This window comes from Hyperoodon ampullatus (genome assembly GCF_949752795.1).
Source record: "Hyperoodon ampullatus genome assembly, chromosome: 3".
In the NCBI taxonomy this organism is placed as follows: domain Eukaryota; kingdom Metazoa; phylum Chordata; class Mammalia; order Artiodactyla; family Ziphiidae; genus Hyperoodon; species Hyperoodon ampullatus.
This window is the reverse complement of record NC_136916.1, coordinates 87,281,159-87,307,898: the sequence shown is the minus strand read 5'-3', so window position 1 is coordinate 87,307,898 and position 26,740 is coordinate 87,281,159. Positions and strand designations below refer to the sequence as shown.

The 26,740-nt window shown below is 38.3% G+C and overlaps 1 protein-coding gene across 2 annotated transcripts in view; it reads left to right on the top strand.

Moving 5' to 3' along the window:
• SLC27A2 (solute carrier family 27 member 2) overlaps positions 1–26,740 on the top strand; it is a gene marked incomplete at its 5' end in the record, with an annotated part of 52,135 nt that overhangs the window by 3,825 nt on the left and 21,570 nt on the right. Inside the window, 3 exons of one of the 2 annotated variants that reach the window (XM_079698776.1) lie at positions 13,312–13,521; positions 17,160–17,318; positions 19,655–19,779. In XM_079698776.1, the coding sequence (XP_079554902.1) occupies positions 13,312–13,521; positions 17,160–17,318; positions 19,655–19,779 (494 nt within the window). The remainder of the gene's footprint in view (positions 1–13,311; positions 13,522–17,159; positions 17,319–19,654; positions 19,780–26,740) is intronic. The other variant, XM_079698777.1, reaches the window with a different exon arrangement.

The following is a 26,740-nucleotide window of genomic DNA, read 5'->3' as shown; positions in this document are numbered from 1 at the left end:
TGATAAGATAAAATGCTTCCAATAGCTTTCAAAAGTGTTGCATCATTGAAAGTTCCAAAACAGGAGAACATTCTAAAACTAGTATCAGGACCAAGGAGAACTCTCATCAAACAAACTTTTGAGGTTAGATGGAGAAAAGCAGATGGCACAACAATTTTGATATCACATCAAGAAATATTTAGAGAGTCCCCACAAGGTACAAGCTAGTTGCCATGGTGGGATGGGGAGAGAAGCTGAATTAGTTCAAGAATCTTACAGTTCAGTAGAAGAACTAAGCCACATATACACAAATGATTGTGATGCCCAGGAGAATGTGATAAGTATGCTGGGAGAGCTACCGAGTGCTGTGGAGGAAAAAGAGCAGAGGGTGAAGGCTTCTTGGGGACACTGACAACAGAGCTGGGCAAGTGTACTTATAGAGGGGGAATTCTAGGCAAGAGGAGCCCAGAGGCAGTTTTCATCAGATCCCCAACACCAGTGAGATGCTTCATGAAAGAGTTTTACTATGTAAGGACAACTGCAGGCTGGACTTAAATAATAGTCATTTTTAAGCTGTTTACTGAAGAGACTCTACTGTAGAGAAAATAGGGACTCAGAGAACCCAAGGAATGGCCAACAGCAGTGGCCTCACTTCCATGCAATGAGATAATTTTCTAGTGCAAACTTATTCAAGGATCAGGGCATAGAGATATCCTGTCTCCATTCCTCTTTCTGGGCTGCCCAAGGAGTAACTTAGATGTGTAGCTTCAATGCACTTTGTCTCAACGGCTTAAAGTTTTCTCATATACCTTTGAATAATGCCCTAGTAAGTAAATGTTTGTGGCATTAATGAGTTCCATCATTTTGGTTGGCTGTAACAGGCTTTCTTCTCCAAAGTCTAATAACTATTGGGATGGGCATGACGGCATGAAAAATGATGTTAAAAAAATAAAATATATCCTAATCTGAGAAAATCCATTTAGACCCAATCTCCCCTAGGCCCAGGCTCTCCTTACCACAGACTTGTTTTACCTCCCAGTTTACTTCTGGCAGAGGGCTACAAGAGAGAGGTGCTCTCTCCGGGACTCATTGCCAGAGAGGGAGCTGGTGATGAGCACAGGATGGGCTGGGGAGAGTCTGTGTCTAGGATGGTAGAGGACAGAAACCCAGACATCAAATGAGGAGTGTATTCAAGAGCTAGGATCCCAGCCAGGTAACCTAAGCTCTGAAGAGAGAGCTAGCTTAAGGATGTTCTCTAAAATGTTTCTTCTTGCCCTGCTCATAACTAAAGGTGGCAAGGGGGATGGTTGTACATCTCCATTCAAAAACAAAGGAGCACATTGCTGGCATATTTGGGAATGCTTATCAGTTCATTTTCTTGTTTAGAAACAAGAAAGGAGTGAAGAGGTAAAAACAAAATTAACTCTAAATCAGCTGTTTATGTTATTGAATCCGAAGAAGGATAGCGTTTGAATTACTCTGCATAAGGAGTGTCATCGGCCAGTGTTTGAAAAAGACCCTCCCACAGCCTCTGAGAAATAGGGAAGTACACAACTAGTAGACAGGTGACTTGGTTGCTTATGGATATCAAATGATTATAATTATGTAAGGCCTGGAATGACCTGGTAACCTCATGACGAGCCATTACGCTTGATTCCAGGGCTATTTAGAACACAAGACACTTTAACTGAGAGAAGTGAAAAATAATATTAAGAAATTATATAATTATATAAATATGAGATGAGTATGTATCTCCCTGTTAAAAATCTGCTTACTCCTAGTGGGACTTAACCTTGATTGAACATCTTTCTGACCTCAGGGTGATTTGTGTTGTGGGGAAGGGGAGGGTAGGCCATGCCTCTATTTGAAGGGTGTTCTAGCACATCTTGTTGAGGTAAAGACTAGACACTAGGTTATTTTAATTACTATAATTCCAAACTGCCAGGGATAGAAATGCAAAATCACAGTTACAAATGGTATTTTTAAAACTATTTTCAGTCTCTAAGAGCTGTGTTAGAACCAGTTTGTTTCAGTTGCCTTTCTGCGTGAAGAAAAGATAAGTCTTCAGTTCTGATTTGTTCATCCACCAACCATTTCACATCATCCTGAAATTCTGATCAAAACCCATTTCCTTTCATTGCCTTTTTTTCAGATCTTACTTTATTAGCAAACATTCCTGGGGTGTTTTATTTAACTAACTTGGTCAGTTACCCATTCAGTGAGGCAATCTAATAGCAGAACAAGCTGCTAGATTGAATGCTTTTCCTATTAAAAAGCAGCAGGTTTAGCCAGTAGCATCTTGCCACTTTGATGACGAAGACTGATTCAGCTCACCACCTGCCTTCTCCCTCTGCTTTCTAGGAATGGGCCTGTGTACTCAGAAATTTCTCTTCTTCCCCTTCTTAAAAAAAAAAAGGTTATGGGTGAGGGAGGAAAATTCCTAGGCTACCCTGATTTTTTTTCTTTTCTTTTTAACAAAATGAATTTTAAGGGGGAGCAGTGATTTCATAATCAGTGATTTTCCATCATCCAAAGGTATACTGCTTTCTCTGATATTCTATTTCCATCCATAATTTCAGCCTAGACTAATGAAGAAGTGACAGATCCACTCTGCACCCTTTAGGCAACTTTCCATAAAGCTTAAAGTTATGCTCTTCATCAAAAAATGAATGAGGGATTATCCATATTACTATGTAAAGGCAGATCCACATGCTTTAGCCAGCACTGAGCATGTCAAGTAGACAGTGTCTTACGAAAAATCAAGGCACTTTACCAAAACTTGAACTGGAATGTCTAGTACAAGGAGATGGGACTCCTAGAAGCCTGGTATAATTCTTTTCATTTTGTATATAACCTTCCATACATTGACTCACTGAGCTTCTGTCCTCGCTTGTAAAAACAGGGTTACCATCATCTATAACACAGGGTCGTTGTGAAAATTATGCGAGGTGATGTATGTAAAGCTACTATACAAATTATTCTCCACAAATGAAATTTGTAAATCTTTTATCACTAAGAATGAAAGTTGTGGTGGATGCTGTGATATGCTGCCCAAATCCCCACTCCAGGACTGAGGTACTCATTCCTCAGCTGCTGAAAGCATTGGTAGCTGGCAGCTGGCAGCTAAGAGCCTTTCCAGGGCTTGCCCTTGGTTGAAGAAAGCTGCTTTGCCCAAGGTCAATCAATACCACCCCTAATCTGCATCCAATGACTGGCTGGTGGGAAGGCACGGAGGTAGAATCCACTTCATTTCATTTGGGACAACATGAAGGGCCATCCTGGGCCCAGAGTCCCTGTAGGATCAATTGAGGGAGGCCACTGTGTGACTGCATCACAGTGCAATCTCTCCCTCTATCCAATCTACTTCCCGTGCAACCCCACAGGTGTCATTCCCGAGAGCACTCCTACACACAAATCTCAGAGTCCCAGGGAGCTCAACCTGCAACAAGTAGATTTATTTGATCTTACATGTCCCTGTTGATTGCCACTTTTATCTTAAGTAAGCAGACTTTACAGTAAGAATTACAAAAAAAAAAATACACGTGTGAAGCAGAAAACATGGGGCCCAATCATGTTTAGAAAAGACACTAAATATCAAATACATAGTTAATGAGTTGCATTCACATCCAGAATTTCCCTTCAAATTTCAGTTTATATGTGTGTGTATAGATATGTTTATATAAATATTAGCATCTTTAGTTTAAGGGAAGAAAGGCTGCTACCATAGGACATATGAGGTATGCCCTGACACGGCTGGCGAGCCACTGGAACCTCAAGACAATGTCCAAATGCAAATTCTGCACCAACAGCCCAGAGGCCATGTAGGGAAATTGTGTTGGGCAGGGGCAATGGCCTTTCCTTCACATAAGCTGACCTCTATGAAAGGTCAGGGCTCACAAACCAAAAGCCTGCAGAAAGCCAGGTAGGAACATGAGGGAAGTAGAGGATACAATTTGCCAAATTGCTTGAACTGTGATCAAGCACGATACCTGCTTAATTACATCTCCTTTTACTTTTATTATTACTATTATTAATTTTTGATATATCACTAATGCCCGAGTAAATTTTCTTTTAAAAAATTACAGAAAAAATTAAAGTCCCTTTTGACCTATAATTTTTCTCTCATCAAGAGTGTTACCAAATCCAGTCTATTCTACCTCCCAAACATCTTTAAAATGCATGTACTTCTCTCTACCCTCTGCTGTTACATTAATGCAAACAAGCTTGCTCTACCAAATGGTCTCCCTACCTCTGGTCTTGCCCCCTCCAACCCACTTACCTGACCTAAGCCAGGAACCTGGTCCCAACCTACATCCCAGTTTCTTCTCCCAACTTTCTTTCCCTCCCATTCTACACTCCAGTCAGCTTTATCCTCTTTTAGCTACTTTGGCACCATGCTGTTTGCATCTGGGTCTTTGCATAAGCCGTCCCCTCAGCTACAAACAGGCTCAGTCGATCTCAGTGGATCTTCATCTTGCCAACTCCTGCTCACCCTTCAGGTCTCAGTTTAGATAACACTTCCTCTGGGTTGTCTTTGTGCCCCTCCCCTATGCTTCCAAAACACCACCTCCCTCCCCTCCTGTGACACCTATGACACCTTATTTTAATGGATTATTTCTTTGTCTGTTTCTTCCCCCACTAGACCTGGGCTCTATGAAAACAGGGACAGTATCTGGTTTACTCACTGCTGTATCCAGTGCTTAGAACCATGCACATAGGGAACAGTCTTTAAATAGATGTTGAATAAATGTTGGGAAAGAGAGAGGAAAGGAGTGAGAAATAATCCAGGTAACTTATGAACACACTATTTAACTCAGTAGCCTCAGTCTCAGGTGAAGGGAGAGAAGGAGAAAGATTTCTTAATTCTTTAAGTAGCAGTAGAAGTTTTGTTTTGTTTTTAATTTGCTTTTGTAGTCCCTTACTTGTATGCAAGGCATACCTCTATCACAAAAATGATTTAATTTTGCATTTTATTTTATTAGAGGTTTATCAACTCACAGTATTGCAATATCTAAATCCTTAAAAATCAACAGCTTTAGCTTATTCCACTGTTTCTTCCACATTGACTAATACAATACTTTGTGCAGATTCTTTCAACTGTAAACATTTATTGGGAACTTATCTAGTGGTGGAGGGGTTGCCAAGATGATTATGTTATAATCCCTTAACCTCAAATGTTTCACTGTCAAGTAGAGGAGAAAAAGAACTGAAGCATGTCACACTATGTACTAAACACATGTGATAGAAGTATATGCAAGCTCCTGTGGGAGGGCCATAGAGCTAAGTACAATGAGGCTGAGTCTTGAAGGGTGAGCAGTTTTCACAGTGACTGGGGACCAGAGGGCATTCTGGGCAGATGAAATCACCTGGACAAAGATAGTAAGATGTGAGAATTATGGGTACACTCACTTCACATAGATCAGTGTGGTTAGAGGAAAGGGGACAAGAGGTAGATAGAAGGAGATGACATCAGAAAAGTTGGGGAGGGGGCCACAGACTGTGAAGGACCTCAGGACCTCACACACTGCATAGAGAGTGGCTTCTGTCACAAAGAAAGCCATTGAAGGATTTTAAACAGGGCAGGAACAAGAAGTTGGGGAGTGGTGTCACTGATATTGGAAGTCGGGAGAGGTTAGAGGCAAGGAGATCAGTCAGGAGGCTACTGCAATTATCAGTCTAGGAAATAATGAGGGTCTGAACCAAGGCATTGGCAAGGGACATTAGCACTCCAGTTACTGTTTTTACAACAGTAATATTTTTGATGATCTTCTCAAAATACTGAAGAACTACAGAGCAGTCAAAATACAAGAGGAGAGAAGAGCAACAAAAGGGAGAAGCTGATCTGATGGAGGGTGAAAATAAATTGATGCAGGGACTTCCCTGGTGGCACAGTGGTTAAGAATCCGCCTGCCACTCTCTCCACCATGTGAGGACACAGCAAGAAGATGGTTATCTGTACACCAGGAAGAAAGCTCTCACCAGAACCTGACCCTTGTGGTACCCTGATTTTGGACTACCAGCTTCCAGAACTTTTGAACTATAAAAGAAGGTAGGTGGACAATCCTGCAGCCTGTGGAACAAAAACCACATTCACAGAAAGATAGACAAGATGAAAAGGCAGAGGGCTATGTACCAGATGAAGCAACAAGATGAAACCCTAGAAAAACAACTAAATAAAGTGGAGATAGGCAACCTTCCAGAAAAAGAATTCAGAATAATGATAGTGAAGATGATCCAGGACCTCAGAAAAAGAATGGTGCAAAGATTGAGAAGATGGGGCTTCCCTGGTGGCGCAGTGGTTGAGAGTCCGCCTGCCGATGCAGGGGACACGGGTTCGTGCCGCGATCCAGGAAGACCCCACATGCCACAGAGCGGCTGGGCCCGTGAGCCATGGCCGCTGAGCCTGCGCGTCCGGAGCCTGTGCTCTGCAACGGGAGAGGCCACAACAGTGAGAGGCCCGAGTACCGCGGAAAAAAAAAAAAAAAAAAAAAGATTGAGAAGATGCAAGAAATGTTTAACAAAGACCTAGAAGAATTAAAGAACAAACAAACAGAGATGAACAATGCAATAACTGAAATGAAAACTACACGAGAAGGAATCAATAGCAGAATAACTGAGGCAGTAGAATGGATAAGTGACCTGGAAGACAGAATGGTGGAATTCACTGCTGCAGAACAGAATAAAGAAAAATGAATGAAAAGAAATGAAGACAGCCTAAGAGACCTCTGGAACAACATTAAACGCAACAACATTCCCATTATAGGGGTCCCAGAAGGAGAAAGGACCAGAGAAAATATTTGCAGAGATTATAGTCGAAAACTTCCCTAACATGGGAAAGGAAATAGCCACCCAAGTGCAGGAAGCACAGCGAGTCCCATACAGGACAAACCCAAGGAGAAACACATCAAGACACACAGTAATCAAATTGGCAAAAATTAAAGACAAAGAAAAATCATTGAAAGCAGCAAGGAAAAAATGACAAATAACATACAAATGAACTCCCATAAGGTTAACAGCTGATTTCTCAGCAGAAACTCTACAAGCCAGAAGGGAGTGGCATGATATCCTTAAAGTGATGAAAGGGAAGAAACTACAACCAAGATTACTCTACCCGGCAAGGATCTCATTCAGATTTGATGGAGAAATCAAAAGCTTTATAGACAAGCAAAAGTGAAGAGAATTCAGCACCACAAAACCAGCTCTACAACAAATGATAAAGGAACTTCTATAAGTGGAAAACACAAGAGAAGAAAAGGACCTACAAAAACAAACCCAAAACAATTAAGAAAATGATCATAGGAACATACATATCAATAATTACCTTAAACATGAATGGATTAAATGCTCCAATCAAAAGACACAGGCTTGCTGAATGGATACAAAAACAAGACCCATATATATGCTGTCTACAGGAGAACCACTTAAGACCTAGGCACACATACAGACTGAAAGTGAGGGGATGGAAAAAGATATTCCATGCAAAAGGAAATCAAAAGAAAGCTGGAGCAGCAATATTTATATCAGGTAAAATAGACTTGAAAATAAAGAATGTTGCAAGGGACAAGGAAGGACACTACATTATGATCAAGGGATCAATCCAAGAAGAAGATATAACAATTATAAATATATATGCACCCAACATAGGAGCACCTCAATACATAAGGCAACTGCTAACAGCTGTAAAAGAGGAAATGGACAGTAACAGAATAATAGTGGGGGACTTTAACACCTCACTTACACCAATGGACAGATCATCCAAAATGAAAATAAATAAGGAAACAGAAGCTTTAAATAACACAATAGACCAGATAGATTTAATTGATATTTATAGGACATTCCATCCAAAAACAGCGGATTACACTTCCTTCTCAAGTGCACACAGAACATTCTCCAAGACAGATCATAGATCACATCTTGGGTCACAAATCAAGCCTCAGTAAATTTAAGAAAACTGAAATCATATCAAGCATCTTTTCTGACCACAACACTATGAGATCAGAAATGAATTACAGGGGAAAAAAACGTAAAAAACATAATTCATGGAGGCTAAACACTACATTACTAAATAATCAAGAGATCACTGAAGAAATCAAAGAGGAAATCAAAAAATACCTAGCGACAAATAACAATGAAAACACGACAATCCAAAACCTGTGGGATGCAGCAAAAGCAGTTCTAAGAGGGAAGTATATAGGTATTCAAGCCTACCTCAAGAAACAAGAAAAAATCTCAAACAGTCTAACCTTACACCTAAAGGAACTAGAGAAAGAAGAACAAACAAAACCCAGAGTTAGCAGAAGGAAACAAATCATAAAGATCAGAGCAGAAATAAATGAAATAGAAACAAAGAAAACAATAGCAAAGATCAATAAAACTAAAAGCTGCTTCTCTGAGAAGATAAACAAAATTGATAAACCATTAGCCAGACTCATCAAGAAAAAGAGGGAGAGGACTCAAATCAATAAAATTAGAAATGAAAAAGGAGAAGTTACAACAGACACCACAGAGATACAAAGCATCCTAAGACACTACTACAAGCAACTCTATGCCAATAAAATGGATGACCTGGAAGAAACAGACAAATTCTTACAAAGGTAAAACCTTCCAAGACTGAACCAGGAAGAAATAGAAAATATGAACAGACCAATAACAAGTAAGGAAATTGAAACTGTGATTAAAAATCTTCCAACAAACAAAAGTCCAGGACTACATGGCTTCACAGGTGAATTCTATCAAACATTTAGAGAAGAGCTAACACCCATCCTTCTCAAACTCTTCCAAGATATTGCAGAAGAAGGAACACTCCCAAACTCATTCTATGAGGCCATCATCACCCTGATACCAAAACCAAACAAAGATACTATAAAAAAGAAAATTATAGGCCAGTATCACTCATGAATATAGATGCAAAAATCCTCAACAAAATACTAGCAAACAGAATCCAACAACACATTAAAAGTATCATACACCATGATCAAGTGGGTTTTATCTCAGGGATGCAAGGATTCTTCAATATAGGCAAATCAGTCAATGTGATACACCATATTAACAAATTGAAGAATAAAAACCATATGATCATCTCAATTGATTCAGAAAAAGATTTTGACAAGATCCAACACCCACTTATCATAAAAACTCTCCAGAAAGTGGGCATAGAGGGAACCTAGCTCAACATAATAAAGGCCATCTACAACAAACTCACAGCAAACATCATTCTCAATGGTGAAAAACTGAAAGCATTTCCTCTAAGATCAGGAATGAGACAAGGATGTCCACTCTCACCACTATTATTCAAGATAGTTTTGGAAGTCCTAGCCACGGGAATCAGAGAAGAAAAAGAAATAAAAGGAATACAAATTGGAAAAGAAGAAGTAAAACTGTCACTGTTTGCAGATGACATGATACTATACATAGAGAATCTTAAAGATGCCACCAGAAAACTACTAGAGCTAATCAATGAATTTGGTAAAACTGCAGGATACAAAATTAATGCACAGAAATCTCTGGCATTCCTATACACTAATGATGAAAAATCTGAAAGAGAAATTAAGAAAACACTCCCATTTACCATTGCAACAAAAAGAATAAAATACCTAGGAATAAACCTACCTAGGGAAACAAAAGACCTGTATGCAGAAAGCTATAAGACACTGATGAAAGAAATTAAATATGACACCAACAGATGGAGAGATATACCATGTTCTTGGATTGGAAGAACCAGTATTGTGAAAATGACTATACTACCCAAAGCAACCTACAGATTCAATGCAAGCCCTATCAAATTACCAATGGCATTTTTTACGGAACTAGAACAAAAAATCTTAAAGTTTGTATGGAGACACAAAAGACCCCGAATAGCCAAAGCAGTCTTGAGGGAAAAAAAAACGGAGCTGGAGGAATCAGACTCCCTGACTTCAGACTATACTACAAAGCTACAGTAATCAAGACACAAAAACAGAAATATAGATCAATGGAACAAGATAGAAAGCCCAGAGGTAAACCCACGCACCTATGGTCAACTAATCTATGACAAAGGAGGCAAGGGTATACAGTGGAGAAAAGACAGTCTCTTCAATAACTGGTGCTGGGAGAACTGGACAGCTCCATGTAAAAGAATGAAATTAGAACACTCCCTAACACCATACACAAAAATAAACTCAAAATGGATTAGAGACCTAAATGTAAGACCGGACACTATAAAACTCTTAGAGGAAAACATAGGAAGAACACTCTTTGACATAAATCACAGCAAAATCTTTTTTGATCCACCTCCTAGAGTAATGGAAATAAAAACAAAAATAAACAAATGGGACCTAATGAAACTTCAAAGCTTTTGCACAGCAAAGGAAACCATAAACAAGACGAAAACACAACCCTCAGAATGGGAGAAAATATTTGCAAACTAATCAACGGACAAAGGATTAATCTCCAAAATATATAAACAGCTCATGCAGCTCAATATTAAAAAACAAACAACCCAATCCATAAATGGGCAGAGACGTAAATACACATTTCTCCAAAGAAGACATACAGATGGCCAAGAAGCACATGAAAAGCCGTTCAACATCACTAATTATTAGCGAAATGCAAATCAAAACTACAATGAGGTATCACCTCACACTGGTTAGAATGGGCATCATCAGAAAATCTACAAACAACAAATGCTGGAGAGGTTGTGGAGAAAAGGGAACCCTCTTGCACTGTTGGTGGGAATGTAAACTGATACAGCCACTATGGAGAACAGTACGGAGGTTCCTTAAAATACTAAAAATAGAATTACCACATGATCCAGCAATCCCACTACTGGGCATACACCCAGAGAAAACCATAATTCAAAAAGACACATGCACCCCAATGTTCATTGCAGCACTATTTACAATAGCCAGGTCATGGAAGCAACCTAAATGCCCATTGACAGATGAATGGATAAAGAAGTTGTGGTACATATATACAATGGAATATTACTCAGCCATAAAAAGGAACGAAATTGGGTCATTTGTTGAGATGTGGATGGATCTAGAGACTGTCATACAGAGTGAGGTAAGTCAGAAAGAGAAAAACAAATATTGTATATTAACCCATATATGTGGAACCTAGAAAAATGGTACAGATGAACCGGTTTGCAGGGCAGAAATTGAGACACAGACATAGAGAATAAAAGTAGGGACACCAAGCGGGGAAAGCAATGGGGGGATGGGGGTGGTGGTGTGATGAATTGGGCGATTGGGATTGATATGTATACACTGATGTGTATAAAATGGATGACTAATAAGAACCTGCTGTATAAAAAAATAAATAAAATAAAATTCAAAAAAAAAAAAAAGAATCTGCCTACCAATGAAGGGGACTTGGGTTCAAGCACTGGTCCGGGAAGATCCCACATGCCGTGGAGCAACTAAGCCCTGTGCGCCACAACTACTGAGCCTGAGCTCTAGAGCCCGTGAGCCACAACTACTGAGTCCATGTGCCACAACTACTGAAGCCCATGCACCTAGTGCCTGAGCTCCACAACAAGAGAAGCTACCACAGTGAGAAGCACCACAATGAAGAGTAACCCCTGGTCTCTGCAACTAGAGGAAGGAAGCCAGCGCACAGCAACAAAGACCCAATGCAGCCAAAAAAAATAAATAAAAAACAAATAAATAAATTTATTTATTTATTTATTTATTTAAAAAAAAAGAAAGAACTGAACCAAATAGTACATTAAGGAATGATGGCCAATAGAATTTCCAGGAGAAAACTATTCAAGAAGGGAAAGATGATTACTGTGTGTTACTTGGCTCTTCAGTCATATTTACAAATAATTTCATTGTCATAATCTTGTCAGTCCTGATGATTGGTTCTAGAGCTTCTAGAGCCAACACACAGACAAAGCTAGGAAGACAGAATTATAGTCTCAGAATAGATGTAAATACCATTAACCAGACAATAAAGTGAAGATAATAACTGTTGGGGGTGGACAAGGGGGATGGGGATCATAAATGATAAGTCAAGAGGGAGCAGGAAAAGCACATAATTTGGTGATGGAGAAGTGATTGCTGGAAGAAACAGCTAAAAAAAACTGAAAGTCATTGCCTCTAGGCAGCAGCTTTATTTGTGAGATAAGGGCCTGTTGATTTTCATTATAAACTCTTTTGTACTATTTGATTTATATTTGTCAGGTGTATGATTGTTTTGGTTAAAAAGTTTTAAAACTTTTAAAATGCATTTATCGAGATGATATCTCATGTCTTGATGGAGACATCATACATAAACATGTGAAAAACAAAGCATATAAGATGAATCAGGTTTAGCCTCCCTAAGGTAATTCCCTGGGATATTGAGTCACCTTCCTATTAAGAATAAGCATATTGACTTCAGTTATCACCATTCAAGACAAATAAGCTTAAAGACCATCTCATCTTATGGTTTAGTGGCACAAAAATCCAAGTAGCAAATCTGAAATATGTGGTTTGCATATTACATGAATGTCTTTTAAATTTTTTGACCTTGACCCACTGTAAAAACTACATTTTTGTGTGACTCAGCACACACACACTCACATGGCTGAAATAAAACTTAAAAAAAAAATACTTACCTCTTCCTGTGTGTGATATGCTCTGAAAATTTCTATTTCATTCTATTTTATTTTTTAGAATAATGGTCACTTTAAATGATTTTAACAATCCACTGCTGTATTATGATCCATAGTTTGAAAAACATGCTAATCAGTCCATTTTTTCTTAGGCCAGAGAATGTGCTTGTGAGATTTGGAGCTTATGTCTCAGATCAGCTGAACCTTCCTAGTAGAACTACTTATTGCTGATATGTAAAAAATTGTGTTATATAAAGTTAGCTTCTATCATCTTTGTTAGTAGCATGGCTCCCCTCTTTTCATTTCTCTTTTTCCTTAAATTTTTCTTTTTTTTATCACTGGTCCTGTGGGGCACATATTAGGAATAACTATATATATATATATATATATATATATATATATATATATATATATATATATATATATATATCAGATATGCATAAAAGTCATACACTTACGTAATCTTGGTTTTTACCCATATGTCCATTTGTTTGCACTTGCCATGTAAAGTACAGACTTCAGCCAACCATCTGCTGCTTATGAAACCATTAAAACCTAACCTCCCATCAAATATTGGGATCTTGGGATATTTTCAAATTTGGTAAATTCCATGTTAAAAATGCATAACTCTAAGCATCACTATATCTACACATTTTAGCAAAGTTTAGGGAAAACAAAATCACTGCAAAATTTATTGCACTAATAGACTTGAATGAACTAATTTAACTTGTTTGTATTTTTTGTCTCATTAAATTAAGAACTACAAGCAGCTGTTGAAGAGGTGCTGCCAAGCCTGAAAAAAGATGATGTGGCCGTCTATTATGTGAGCAGAAGTTCTAACACCGATGGGGTCGACTCTTTCTTAGACAAAGTGGATGAAATGTCAACTGAACCTATCCCAGAGTCCTGGAGGTCGGAAGTGACCTTTTCCACTCCTGCCTTATACATTTATACTTCTGGAACCACAGGTAAAAATAAAGAGAGGATTCTCCAAGAAATGGACCTATCCTGAAAGTGTTAAATGTTGGGTTAGATTTTCAAATGCTCTCTTTCTTCGGCAAAACTTATCAGATAACTAATACTTCAGGGGATTTAGCTCTTTGCCTGTGGGAACTGATCTTGCTTCATAGCATATGAAACCATTTGGGTTTCTCTAAGCTATGCATATCTCCCCCTAATTGGTGTACAGAACAGATAAAGAGGTTAACCAAGAACTACAAAAATAGTTATGATGATGGATAAGATTTGGCACTGAATAGCTTGTTGGAATTTTTTTAATGATTGCTGCATTTTGATTATATTATATCCAGAGTCCATATATAATGTATAACCGATTATAAATGGACCACCAAAGAAGACTGCAGAACAATAATGGGGTTATATTTATATAAATATTTTGACCACTATCTTTCCATGCAACACTGACTTGAAGCTGTTTGGTGCTGTGGGTGTAGGATGGCTCTTAGCTGAGGGCCTAAAATAGTGTATTTCATCAAATCTAGGATGCTTTACACCTTCAGTGTAAGCTGCACCATTATTTTGTAAGCCACTAAGAGAAAACACTGCCAATTATCAGTGTTACTGGAACCCTGCTACATGGAATAGGCAATATTAAAGGTAGGATGTACTAGGTGCTCTTTTAGGAGCTTTACGGCATTTGTTCATACAATTCTCCCACCACTCTTAAGGTGGGTACTACTCTTATTCCTATTTTACAGATTCAGAAACCGATGCTTAGAGAGGTTAAGAACTTTCCAGGGTCAGAAGTAGAAGTGTCATGATTCACCTTGGTAGGCTGACTCCGCAGCTCATGCAACTGACCACTCTGCCAGAACACCTCCTAGTTCATCCATTTAACAGCTATTTGGTGTCTGCCTATTCTAGGCCAGGGGAAATGTTACCAAAACATAATCAAATGAAGCCTGAGTGATATATTTAAGAGGAGGGCAGGAAGCTAGCGCCAGCATGCTAATTATTAATATTGGGAAATTGACTATGTGAATCATTTATCTCTTTTGGTTAAAATTTTAACTTAAGCAGGTAATACAAACATGCATTCTCCTTGTAAAATTCCGTTAAGACCGTACAGAAAACCTGAATGAACTTTTTGGCCAACCAATAGATAAGGGTTGCTTTGAGCCTCATGAGGAGGGTTGGCTGGGGATGACCTATTAAAGCTGATTCGTAGAGCATAATGTCTGTCACTGTTTTGTCAGAAGTTATATATCACCATGCCAACAGAATGGTAGGATGACACCGTTAACCAAATGCTTCCACTACATCCAGACACTACCTTAATATATGGAAATTTTACCCTCATTTTTAATAGACTGGTAAAATTAAACTGAAAACTTTGGTTTGGGAAATAATTGAGATAAAACAAGCCCTTTTAGTTAGTGACTGGGTGTTCTAGTCTTAATACTCTATAGGTAAGTATATTCACAATTGCAGGTTTTGACATCACAATTGAACTGAATTCACAATTCACAATTGCAGGTTTTGACATCAAATATAAAACCCATTTTAGGGGAAAAAGAGAATAAGCAGTCTTTAATTTAATCCTATAATTCAGAATTTAGATTTAATTGGAATATAATTGGGTTGATGTTTATGTTACTTTTCTTCTTCTCTCTGAATAAAATATGTTAATTTACTCTTCTAAACATTAATTAAAAGAATTCATTTAAGCAATCAGAGAACAAAATGTTTTCCTTGTTCCTCAAAGGCAGTCAGTAGCAAAAAATTATATAATAGTTACCAGATGTTCTTATTTCTTCATTAAAAATTTTAATTAGGAAAGTTTCTGAAAGTACTTCAAACCAGCAAAGGATGTGCATTTCTTTTTTTTTCTTTTTTTTTAATATAATTCAGAGATTTTACTATCTGGACAATTTTTTCCAAGGTGAATACAATTGAGTTATTGATGCTTTCTTCTGTTTCAACAAAGACCATGAATTGTGAATTGTGTTTATGATGATGGTAGTTTGCCAGCCATACTGCTTTGCCTTATAACAAATTACTTTTATTCAGGCAATATCCAGCTAAGGTACCATCAAATATTGAAGCATCTGAATCTACAGAGAATTGCCTTCCTCTTCCCAAAGCCAGTTTACCCACTCAGGTCTTAAACTCTAGCCCCAGCCCCTTGGTAATGACTTCATGCCCTTCCCAACTGAACTGACTCCCATGGGAAACAATACAAGCATACTCTTTCAATTGAGTCTTACAAAAAACTTACATAAATTATAGTTAAGAAAATGCAAATGTACTTAGTGTAATAAAACTACACTGAGATATGATTTTTCACCTTTTAGATTGGCAAAAATCCCAACATTTGAAAGGCTACCTTGGAAGGGCTATGAGGAAACAGGTGCACTCATGTATTACTGATGGGGGAGTAAATGGGGACAGCCCTTATAACAGGCAATGTGGCAGTGTCTATCAAAATTACAAAGACATATCTTTTGACCTAGCATTCTCACACCAGCAAATTTATCCTACAGATGGAGCATCATTCATAGTGCACAGTGCCATGTGGACCAGGTTATTCACTGCAGCATCATTTGAAATTGCAAAATAATATGAATAAATTATAACACACACACAAAGGACTTGATGCAGCTGAGAGAGAGAATAAATGAATGAAAAAATAGGGGAAAGTTCTACATACAAATATGGACAGAACTCCAAAATACATTAAGTGGAGCAGGGACAAGTGCAGAAAAGTGTGCTTTTTTTAAAATGGGGGAAAGGGCAAGAACATATGAGCAAATGAGCCTATATTTGTATAAAGAAACTCTAGAACAGTACATAAGAAATTCATAAAAGTGGTTATGAAGGAAGGAGATAGGATGGATAGGCTATTTACTCTTTCTGAATCTCAGCTTTCTCATCTGCAAATTAGAGAATATAATTCTACTTATTAATTATGAGAATTAAATGAAATTTAGAAAATACAGTTGACACTTGAACAATGTGCAGGTTAGGGGTACTGACCCTCCACACAGTTGAAGATATGCGTATAACTTATAGAAGTCCCTCCATATAGGTTCCTAGGTATCTGCGATTTTTCATTCATGGATTCAATCAATCATGGATGTATTTACTATTGAAAAAAGTCCTCATATAAGTGGCCCCGAGCTGTTCAAACCCCTCTTGTTCAAGGATCAACTATACCTTGCAAGGTGGTAGACCCAGAGCAGAAATTCAATAGACTTTCTTTCATTTTTTCCTAACTTACAACTGTAATAACCACCTAACTCAGAGGTCAGCAAACTATGGCCTGTGGGCCACAAACAGCCCCACCACCTGTTTTGTAAATAAAGTTTTATGGCAACAGAGCCAAGTTTGTTCCTTTTTGTGTGTGGCTGCTTTCAGCTATAATAGCAGAGTTGAGTAGTTCCAATAGAGACTACGACCCTGCAAAGCCTAAAACATTTACCATCTGGCTCTTTACAGAAAAAAATTGCCAACTTCTGGTGTAACTGAATGCAATACTCTAATCACCAGCTGATGAATCTTCCTAAGCCACATCTCTCTCCCAGACCACATGTCTGTGAATGACCACTCTTGGTTCACTCATGGCTCCTCTTGTGTGTTTACAAAGGTCTCCCGAAAGCTGCAATGATCAATCATCTTCGCATTTGGTATGGAGCCAACTTTGCTGCTGCCAGCGGGATTACAGAGAATGATGTAGTCTATACCACCCTACCCTTGTACCACAGTGCTGCACTTTTGATTGGCTTACATGGATGTATCCTGACTGGTAAGCTTTTTGTCTCAACAAGGTGTTGGAGCCCAGTACACATTCAATGTGCTCATAAGGAAAAGTAAAAATACAAAATTTGCTACTTTCCTGTGTGCCTGGAACAGTGTTTAATTCCCTGTTGATAACTAGCTTGTTTGGCTCACAATAGCAAGCATCCAAAAGAATTTATAGGGAATTCCCTGGTGGTCCACTGGTTAGGACTCCATGCTTTCAATGCCAAGGGCCCGGGTTCAATTCCTGGTCAGGGAACTAAGATCCTGTGTGGCCAAATAAATAAAAGAATAAATAAATAGAATTTATATTTCCTCATGCCTACTTGTCTAGTAATATAATGCTATAATTGTTCAGTATATCAAAGAGGAAACTTCTTTAAAATATTTTAGGTCTTTATCCAGGTTAAGGTACTTGATCCTTCGATTCCATAAATAATTCTCCTATGTCATTTCTGTCTTCAGAAATCTGCATGTTGATCTCCATTAGCATCTGATTTAAACTTCTCATTCAGTTGTCCCATTCTACTTTATTCTTCCCTACTCCCGCAGGTCCTCAGCTCTGGTCAGAATACTTAGCTTTCCATCTCTTCTCTCTACTTCTGAAACTTTACCATTTAAATTAGAATTGCCATCCTTTCTCCTGTCAGTAGGATTTCTGCCCTTTGTGTATATAAAGTCTCAGTCCAATATCCACCTCTTCCAGGAAACCACCTCTAACTTTCTAACTAAGCTAAAAACCTTAATTTTTTCTACCATGTGACATTTTATTTTAAATAATTATTTACTATATATAGTAGCATATATGCATATGCATATACAAATACACATATGATTCTCCAAGCCTCTGCTCCTTTCCCTCATCAACTTATTGATCAGCTATAAAACCCTTAGCCCAGCATCAGTACCAGTCTCCAAATCAGCAAGGAATGCCTGGGTCTGATCATATTGTTGGGCCCTTCAAGAACAGGGTGACTCTGAAGCTCTCACAGGGACAAATCAATCACTCACACATTTGCTTAAGCACAATTGATATATGCTAAAAAAGAAAATATAGTATTTTTTAAAATTTCTCCTAAAATATTGGACTTTTGTATATTTAGGAGTAGAAATAAACTAATAATGTGAAAAATATTTGTGACATTTTTTAATTTCACTTTACTACATTTCATACCTATCGTTAGATTGGATATGATAGATATATTGTTTTTACCCATTGTATTAGTTTCCTATTGCTACTGTAATAAATTACCACAAACCTAGTGGTTTAAAACAACACAGGTTTATTCTCTTACTGTTTTGAAAGTCAGAAGTCCTAAAATCAAGATGTCAACAAGGCTGCATTTCTTCTGGAAGCTCTAAGGAAGAATCCATTTTCTTGCCTTTCCCAGTGTCTGGAGGCTGCCTGCATTCTTTGGCTTGTAGCCCCTTCTTTCATCTTCAAGCATTTCACTCCAATCTTTTGTTTCTGTCATCCTTTCTCCTTCTGCCCTTGATCTTCTTGACTTCCCCTTATAAGCACCCTTGTGATTACATTGGACTCTCCCAGACAATCCAAAATAATCTTGCCATTTCAAGATAATTTAATCACATCCACATAGTCCCTTTTGTCATGTAAGGTAGCATAGTCACAGGTTCTATGGATTAGGATGTGGTTGTCTTTGGGAACCATTATTCTGTCTACATCACCCATCAAAGAAGAATATCGCCTGCTTGCTCAAGACCCTGGCTCTCCATCACTTATAAAACTGTCAGGCTCCTCCACCTGGCACTTACAAACTCTCCAGGATTGCACCCCTAGCTGCTTCTCCAGGTTCATCTCCCTTGACCCACCCAGCCTTCACCACTCTAGTCACAGGCCAGCAGAGTCTTGGCCATCCCCCAACCTTCTGGACTGTCCTGTCTTTATGTTCATGCTTTTTCCTCCACCAGGAATTCTCTCATCTTTCTCGATATTCACTTCTCAAGACCTAATTCAAATCCTATGCCTTTCTCAGCACTGGCCCCCAAGCAGAATTAATCTACACACAGAAACACACAGACACACACACACACACACACACATGCGCGCGCACCCTTAGGGCCTCACCTAACCTCGTTTATTGCACACTGACTCTTATTAGAAAAACTTGTGTCTTCTCCCCCACTAGATTGGAAGCTCCTATAGGACAAAACTGTCTTATTCATTTTTTTTGCATTGAATATAATTGGTACCCAATACTTGTTTGTGAATATAATTCATATATAAATTTTTTTAGTTTATAAATTTCAAAAGTGACAAATATAATTAGGGACTTTTTTGGTAGCATTTCTTTATTAGTACTTTCTATGCCTTCTCTGTAGGTGCTACTGTTGTTTTGAGGGCCAAATTTTCAGCCAGCCAGTTTTGGGATGACTGCAGAAAATATAACGTCACTATCATTCAGTATATCGGTGAACTGCTTCGGTATTTATGCAACTATCCCCAGGTAACACTCCCCATGTTTCATTATCTTTTCGAAATGCATAAGATAGGAATTCAAGTCACTTTGGGTCATGCTAGGTTTCAGCTGCTTCTTGTATATCGGTTTTCAGTTTACACTACAGTTACTTTTCATGATAAAGAGCCTGGCACCACACCTACCACAGGGAATTTACCAGATGGCAGCTGCTGTAATAACATTATTATTCCCTACCACTGTACCTGTTTTCACATCTGACCCTCTACCTAGCATATCCTCTGCTTCTTTCTCTACCTGTTTAAACCCTACTCACGGTCAAAGCCCAATTCAAATGATACCTCATATGTTAAACTTATTTGGGTCACCCCAACAAAAGTCATTGCTGCCTTCCCCTACCTCATTTGTTTCCTCCTCCTTTGTGGCCCTTGTCAGATTGCAGGTGTTTGTCTTCATGCCTCCCATCCTCCCTAGGCTGTAAAATCTTTGATGGCAGGGACCACATCTTATCTCCTTGCCCTCTCTTATACCACAGGCATGCAGGAAAATTTACTTAATGTTGCTTAATGAATAAACCCCCATATGGCTTTGAAACCATCTGACAAAATCTGTTACCAAGCTTAGAACAGATGCCCCAAAGGTAAGTAACTCCAAGGGCTTTGGAACTGCCCTATTTGCAGATATCCAGATATCTTGAAGGGGTTGTTTGAAAGAGTTCCTTCTGCCCAGTCCCTCAGCTCTCATCAGAGAAGGCAGCCTGCCTGAGGACCAGATCAAGGTTTCTCAACAGTGGCACTGCTAATATTTGTGGCCAATTTCTTTTTTGCCGTATGGACTTATCCCATGCACTATAGGATGTATAGTAGCATCTTTGACCTTTACCCAGGACATGCCAGTGGTACCCTCCCCATCCCCCCAGGTCGTGATAATCAAAATGTCTTCAAACATTGCCAGATGTCCCCTGGCAGGCAAAATCAACCCCAGATGAGAACCACTAGACTATATAATGCAGTAAACTCACAAGATTCTACTTTCTTTAATCCTTTCACTCATCATAAGAAAACAAACTCAAAGGATCACTAAGTTGATCAATTGCTATTTATAAGAAACTGTTATGTTCAATTTATATACAGCCTACCTCAGAGATATTGCAGATTCAGTTCCAGACCACCACAATAAAGCAAGTCATGTGAATTCTTTGGTTTCCCAGTGCACATAAAGTTATGTTTATACTATACCGTAGTTTGTTAAGTGTGCAATAGCATTATATCTTTAAAATGCAGTGTACATACCTTAATTTTAAAATACTTTATTACTAAAAATGTTAATAATCATCTGACAATGCCAGTTTGCCAAAAACCTTCAATTTGTAAAAAAAAAAAAGGAGTATCTGCAAAGCACAATAAAGCGAGGTATGCCTGTAACAGAAGCAGTGTGACATAAAGAATTATAAGATGCTCTTGCCCTAGTTCTTTCTCTCCTCACTTCATTCAGTCTCTGCCCACATGTCACCTCATAAAAGAGACCCCTCCTACAAATTCTCAAACATACCACCCTACCCCTTACCATGCATCTCATGGGTTACTGCTTTTCGTGGCACTGTCACTTCTGACATAGTGCATGTTTATATGACTGTTATCTTTCTCCTCCAGTTAAATGAAAGCTCCATGCATCAGGGGCTTTGTTGATTGCCAGATCCCCAGCACCAAAACCTGTATATGGCACATCCTATGCGTCAACAAATTTTGCTGAATGAACCTCTAAATTCTTTCCCCTGAAAGATATATAACTGACTTGAGGGAAGTAATGTGTTCCCCCCAAATGTTTGCACTTAGCACATATTATTCTGATTCAGGGGGTACATTCAACAGATTTATGAGGGTCATAATTAGCTGTAAGTTGGGGGAGGACCCTTCCCATAGCACTGGGTGAATCTTGAGGACATTATGTTAAGTGAAATAGCCAATCACAAAAAGACGAACAGTGTGTGATTCCACTTATATGAGGTACTTAGAGTATTCAAAATCATAAAGACAGAAAGTAGAATAGTGGCTGCTAGGGGCTGCAGGGAAGGGGGGAATAGGGAGGTTAATGGGTATGGAGTTTCAATTTTACAAGATGAAAGGAGTTATGGATATGGATGATTGTGATGGTTGCATAACATTACGAATGTATTTAATACCACTGAACTGTAGAGATAAAACAGTTGAGAGTAAATTTTATGTTGTATGTATTTGACCACAATTTAAAAAAATCACAACAGGAGACCCAGGTTCTATGAATTTAAAGGGAGCTTAAAGAAAGACTGTATCAAAAGGACTTCTCAGAAGTGGATACAGACAATCCTGCAGTCTGCGGAATGGAAACCACAATCACAGAAAGTTAGACAAAATGAAAAGGCAGAGGATTATGTCCCAGATGAATGAACAAGATAAAACCCCAGAAAAACAGCTAAGTGAAGTGGAGATAGGAAACCTTCCAGAAAAAGAATTCAGAATAATGATAGTAAAGATGATCCAGGATCTCAGAAGAATGGAGGCAAGGATAGAGAAGATGCAAGAAACATTTTAAAAAGACCTAGAAGAATCAAAAAACAACCAAACAGAGATGAACAATACAATAACTGAAATGAAAAATACACTAGAAGGAATCAATAGCAAGAATAACTGAGGCAGAAGAACGGATAAGTGACCTGGAAGACATAATGGTGGAAATCACTGCTGTGGAACAGAATAAAGAAAAAAAAGAAAAGAAATGAAGACAGTCTAAGAGACCTCTGGGACATTAAATGCACCAAAATTTGCATTATAGGGGTCCCAGAAGGAGAAGAGATAGAGGAAGGACCTGAGAAAATATTTGAAGAGATAACTGCTGAAAACTTCCCTAACATGGGATAGGAAACAGTCACCCAAGTCCAGGAGGCAAAGAAAGTCCCAGGCAGGATAAACCCAAGGAGGAACATGCTGAGACACATAGTAGTCAAACTGACAAAAATTAAACACAAAAAAATATATTAAAAGCAACAAGGAAAAAATGACAACATACAAGGGAAATCCCATAAGGTTAACAGCTGATTTCTCAGCAGAAACACTGCAGACCAGAAGGGAGTGGCATGATATATTTAAAGTGATGAAAGGGAAGAACCTACAACCAAGAATAGTCTACCCAGCCAGGCTCTCATTCACACTTGATGGAGAAATCAAAAGCTTTACAAACAAACCAAAGCTAAAGAATTCAGCACCACCAGACGAGCTTTGCAACAAATGCTAAATGAACTCCTCTAGGCGGGAAAGAGACCAGCAACTTAAAACAACCTTGTACATATATAGACTGCTATATCAAAACCTCATGGGAACAGCAAACCCAAAAACTACAATAGATACAAACACAACACTAAAGATGGTCATCAAACCATAAGAGAAGAGAACTAAAGAGGAAGGGAAGAAAAAAGACCTACAAAAACCAACCCAAAACAATTAAGAAAATGGCAATAAGAACATACATATCAATAATTACCTTAAATGTAAATGGATTAAATGCTCCAACCAAAAGACACAGACTGGCTGAATGGATACAAAAACAAGACCTGTATATTTGCTGTCTACAAAAGACCCACTTCAGACCTAGAGACATATACAGACTGAAAGTGAAGGGATGGAAAAAGGTATTACATGCAAATAGAAATCACAAGAAAGAGGGAGTAGCAATACTCATATCAGACAAAATAGACTTTAAAATAAAGACTGTTATAAGATTCAAACAGGTCACTACATAATGATCAAGAGATCAATCCAAGAAGAAGTTATAACAGGTCTAAATATATACGGACCCAACATAGGAGCACCTCAATATATAAGGCAAATACTAACAGCCATAAAGGGAGAAATTGACAGTAACACAGTAGTAGTGGGGAGCTTTAACACCCCACTTTCATCAATGGACAGATCAGCCAGACAGAAAATCAATAACAAAACACAGGCCTTAAATGACACATTGGACCAGATGGACTTAATTGATATTCATAGAGTATTCCATCCCAAAGCAGCAGAATACACATTCTTCTCAAGTGCACACGGATCATTCTCCAGGACTGACCACGTGCTGGGCCACCAAGTGAGCCTTGGTAAATTTAAGAAAACTGAAATCATATCAGGCATCTTTTCCAGCCACAATGCTATAGATTAGAAATAAACTACAAGAAAAAAAACTGTAAAAAACACAAACACTTAATTGTGTTTGGAGGCTAAACAATATGCTACTAAACAATCAATGGATCACTGAAGAAATCAAAGAAGAAATAAAAAAATACCTAGAGACAAATGAAAATGAAAGCACAACAATTCAAAACCTATGGGATGCAGCAAAAGCAGTTCTAAGAGGAAAGTTTACAGCAATACAATCTTACCTCAGGAGACAAGAAACATCTCAAACAAACAACCTAACTTTACACCTAAAGAAACTAGAGAAAGAAGGACAAACAAAACTTAAAGTTAGTAGAAGGAAAGAAATCATAAATATCAGAGCAGAAATAACAGAAATAGAGATAAAGAAAGAAAACGATAGCAAAGATCAATGAAACTAAAAGCTGGTTCTTTGAAAAAATAAACAAAATTGATAAACCTTTAGCCAGACTCATCAAGAAAAAAAGGGAGAGGATTCAGATCAATAAAATTGGAAATAAAAAAGGAGAAGTTACAAATGACACCACAGAAATACAAAGGATCATAAGAGACTACTACAAGCAACTGTATGCCAATAAAATGAACAACCTGGAAGAAATGGACAAATTCTTAGAAACGTACAATCTCCCAAGACTGAACCAGGAAGAAATAGAAAATATGAAACAGACCAATCACAAGTACTGAAATTGAAAGTGATTTAAAAACTCCCAACAAACAAAAGTCCAGGACCTGATGGCTTCACAGGCAAATTCTATCAAACATTTAGAGAAGAGCTAACACTTATCCTTCTGAAACTGTTCCAAAAAATTGCAGAGGAAGGAAAACTCCCAAACTCATTCTATGAGGCCACCATCACCCTGATATGAAAACCAGACAAAGATACCACAAAAAAAGAAAATTACAGACCAAAGTCACTGATGAACATAGGCACAAAAATCCTCAACAAGATACTAGCAATCCAAATCCAACAATACATTAAAAGGATCATACACCATGATCAAGTGGAATTTATCCCAGGGATGCAAGGATTTTTCAATATCCACAAATGAATCAGTGTGATACATCACATAAACAAATTGAAGAATAAAAACCATATGATCATCTCAATAGATGCAGAAAAATCTTTTGACAAAATTGAGTACCCATTTACAATAAAGACTCTCCAGAAAGTGGGCATACAGGAAACCTACCTCAACATAATAAAAGCCATATATAACAAACCTACAGCTAACATCATACTCAACAGTGAAAAGCTGAAAGCATTGCCTCTAAGATCAGGTACAAAACAAGGATGTCCACTCTCACCACTTTTATTCAACATAATGTTGGAAGTCCTAGCTCCAGCAATCAGAGAAGAAAAAGAAATAAAAGGAATCCAAATTGGAAAAGAAGTTAAACTGTCACTGTTTGCAGATGACATGATTCTATACATAGAAAATCCTAAAGATGCTACCAGAAAACTACTAGAGTTCATCAATGAATTTAGTAAAGTTGCTGGTTACAAAATTAATGCACAGAAATCTGTTGCATTTCTATACACTAACAACAAAAGATCAGAAAGAGAAATTCAAGAAACAATCCTATTTACCATCACATCAAAAAGAATAAAATACCTAGGAATAAACCTACCTAAGGAGACAATAGACCTGTACTCTGAAAACTATAGTAAGACACTGATGAAAGAAATCGAAGACTACACAAACAGATGGAAGGATATACCATGTTCTTGGATTGGAAGAATCAATACTGTCAAAATGACTTTACTATCCAAGGCAATCTACAGATTCTATGTAATCCCTATCAAATTATCAATGGCATTTTTCACAGAACTGGAACAAAAAATCTTAAAATTTTGTGTTTGGAAGGGGAAATAAGATAGGCCAGAACCCTGAAACAGCTGAATAGACTCAGCTCACCTCCCTTGTGTTGTCTGCCTTCCCTCCAAAATTAGATAACCTCTGTGGTCCTTTCCCAGCCTAAAATGTCTGTCTCTACACCACCTCCATTCAGATAGAAAACAGAATGGAGGGGGAATTCCCTGGTGGTGCAGTGGTTAAGACTTCATCTTCCAATGCAGGGGATGTGGGTTTGATCCCTGGTTGGGGAACCAAGATCCCACATGCCTCATGGCCAAAAAACCAAAACATAAAACAGAAGCAATGTTTTAACAAATTCAATAAAGACTTTAAAAATGGTCCACATCAAAAAAATCTTAAAAAAAAAAAAAAGAAAGAAAGAAAGCAGAATGAAGGGATATGTAGCCACACAGAGTAGAGAGCGGCCAGTTTGTCCAGGACAGGGGTAGACCAGGGGAAAGAGGGACAGAGAGCAGAATCAGGGTATGTTTGCCAGAGAGGTGAGTTTTGAAGGGTGCAGAAAAGTTTTCCAGCCATGCAGGGAAAGAAGGGCTAATGATTAGCTGGAACAGCATGGCAGAGTAGTGGAATAAAGCACCTGCCATGTTGGGAACTGCAAGCAGCATGGCAGGAGGCGAGACTGATTGGCTGGGCCAGGTAACAAGAGTTTTACTGTTCTGAGACTCAAGTGTGAATGTGATAAAGCACCACGAAAGGGCCTGAGAGTGGTGTGGGAGGTGGTTTTTAAAGAGAATCCCTTTGGGTGCAGTGGGAAGATACACTAGACACAGAAAGCCCTCTTCTGTAAAACGAAGAGGTTGAATTTCACCCTTTCACTCCTGTCAATAGGTGCTAGGTGCTTTCTTTTCTCCTCAGGGAGTCAAGCAGAAGTATAGCATATTAGTTGTTAAGGACATGTACTCAGGAATTTTTCTAAGGTGGTGAGTAGCTTCT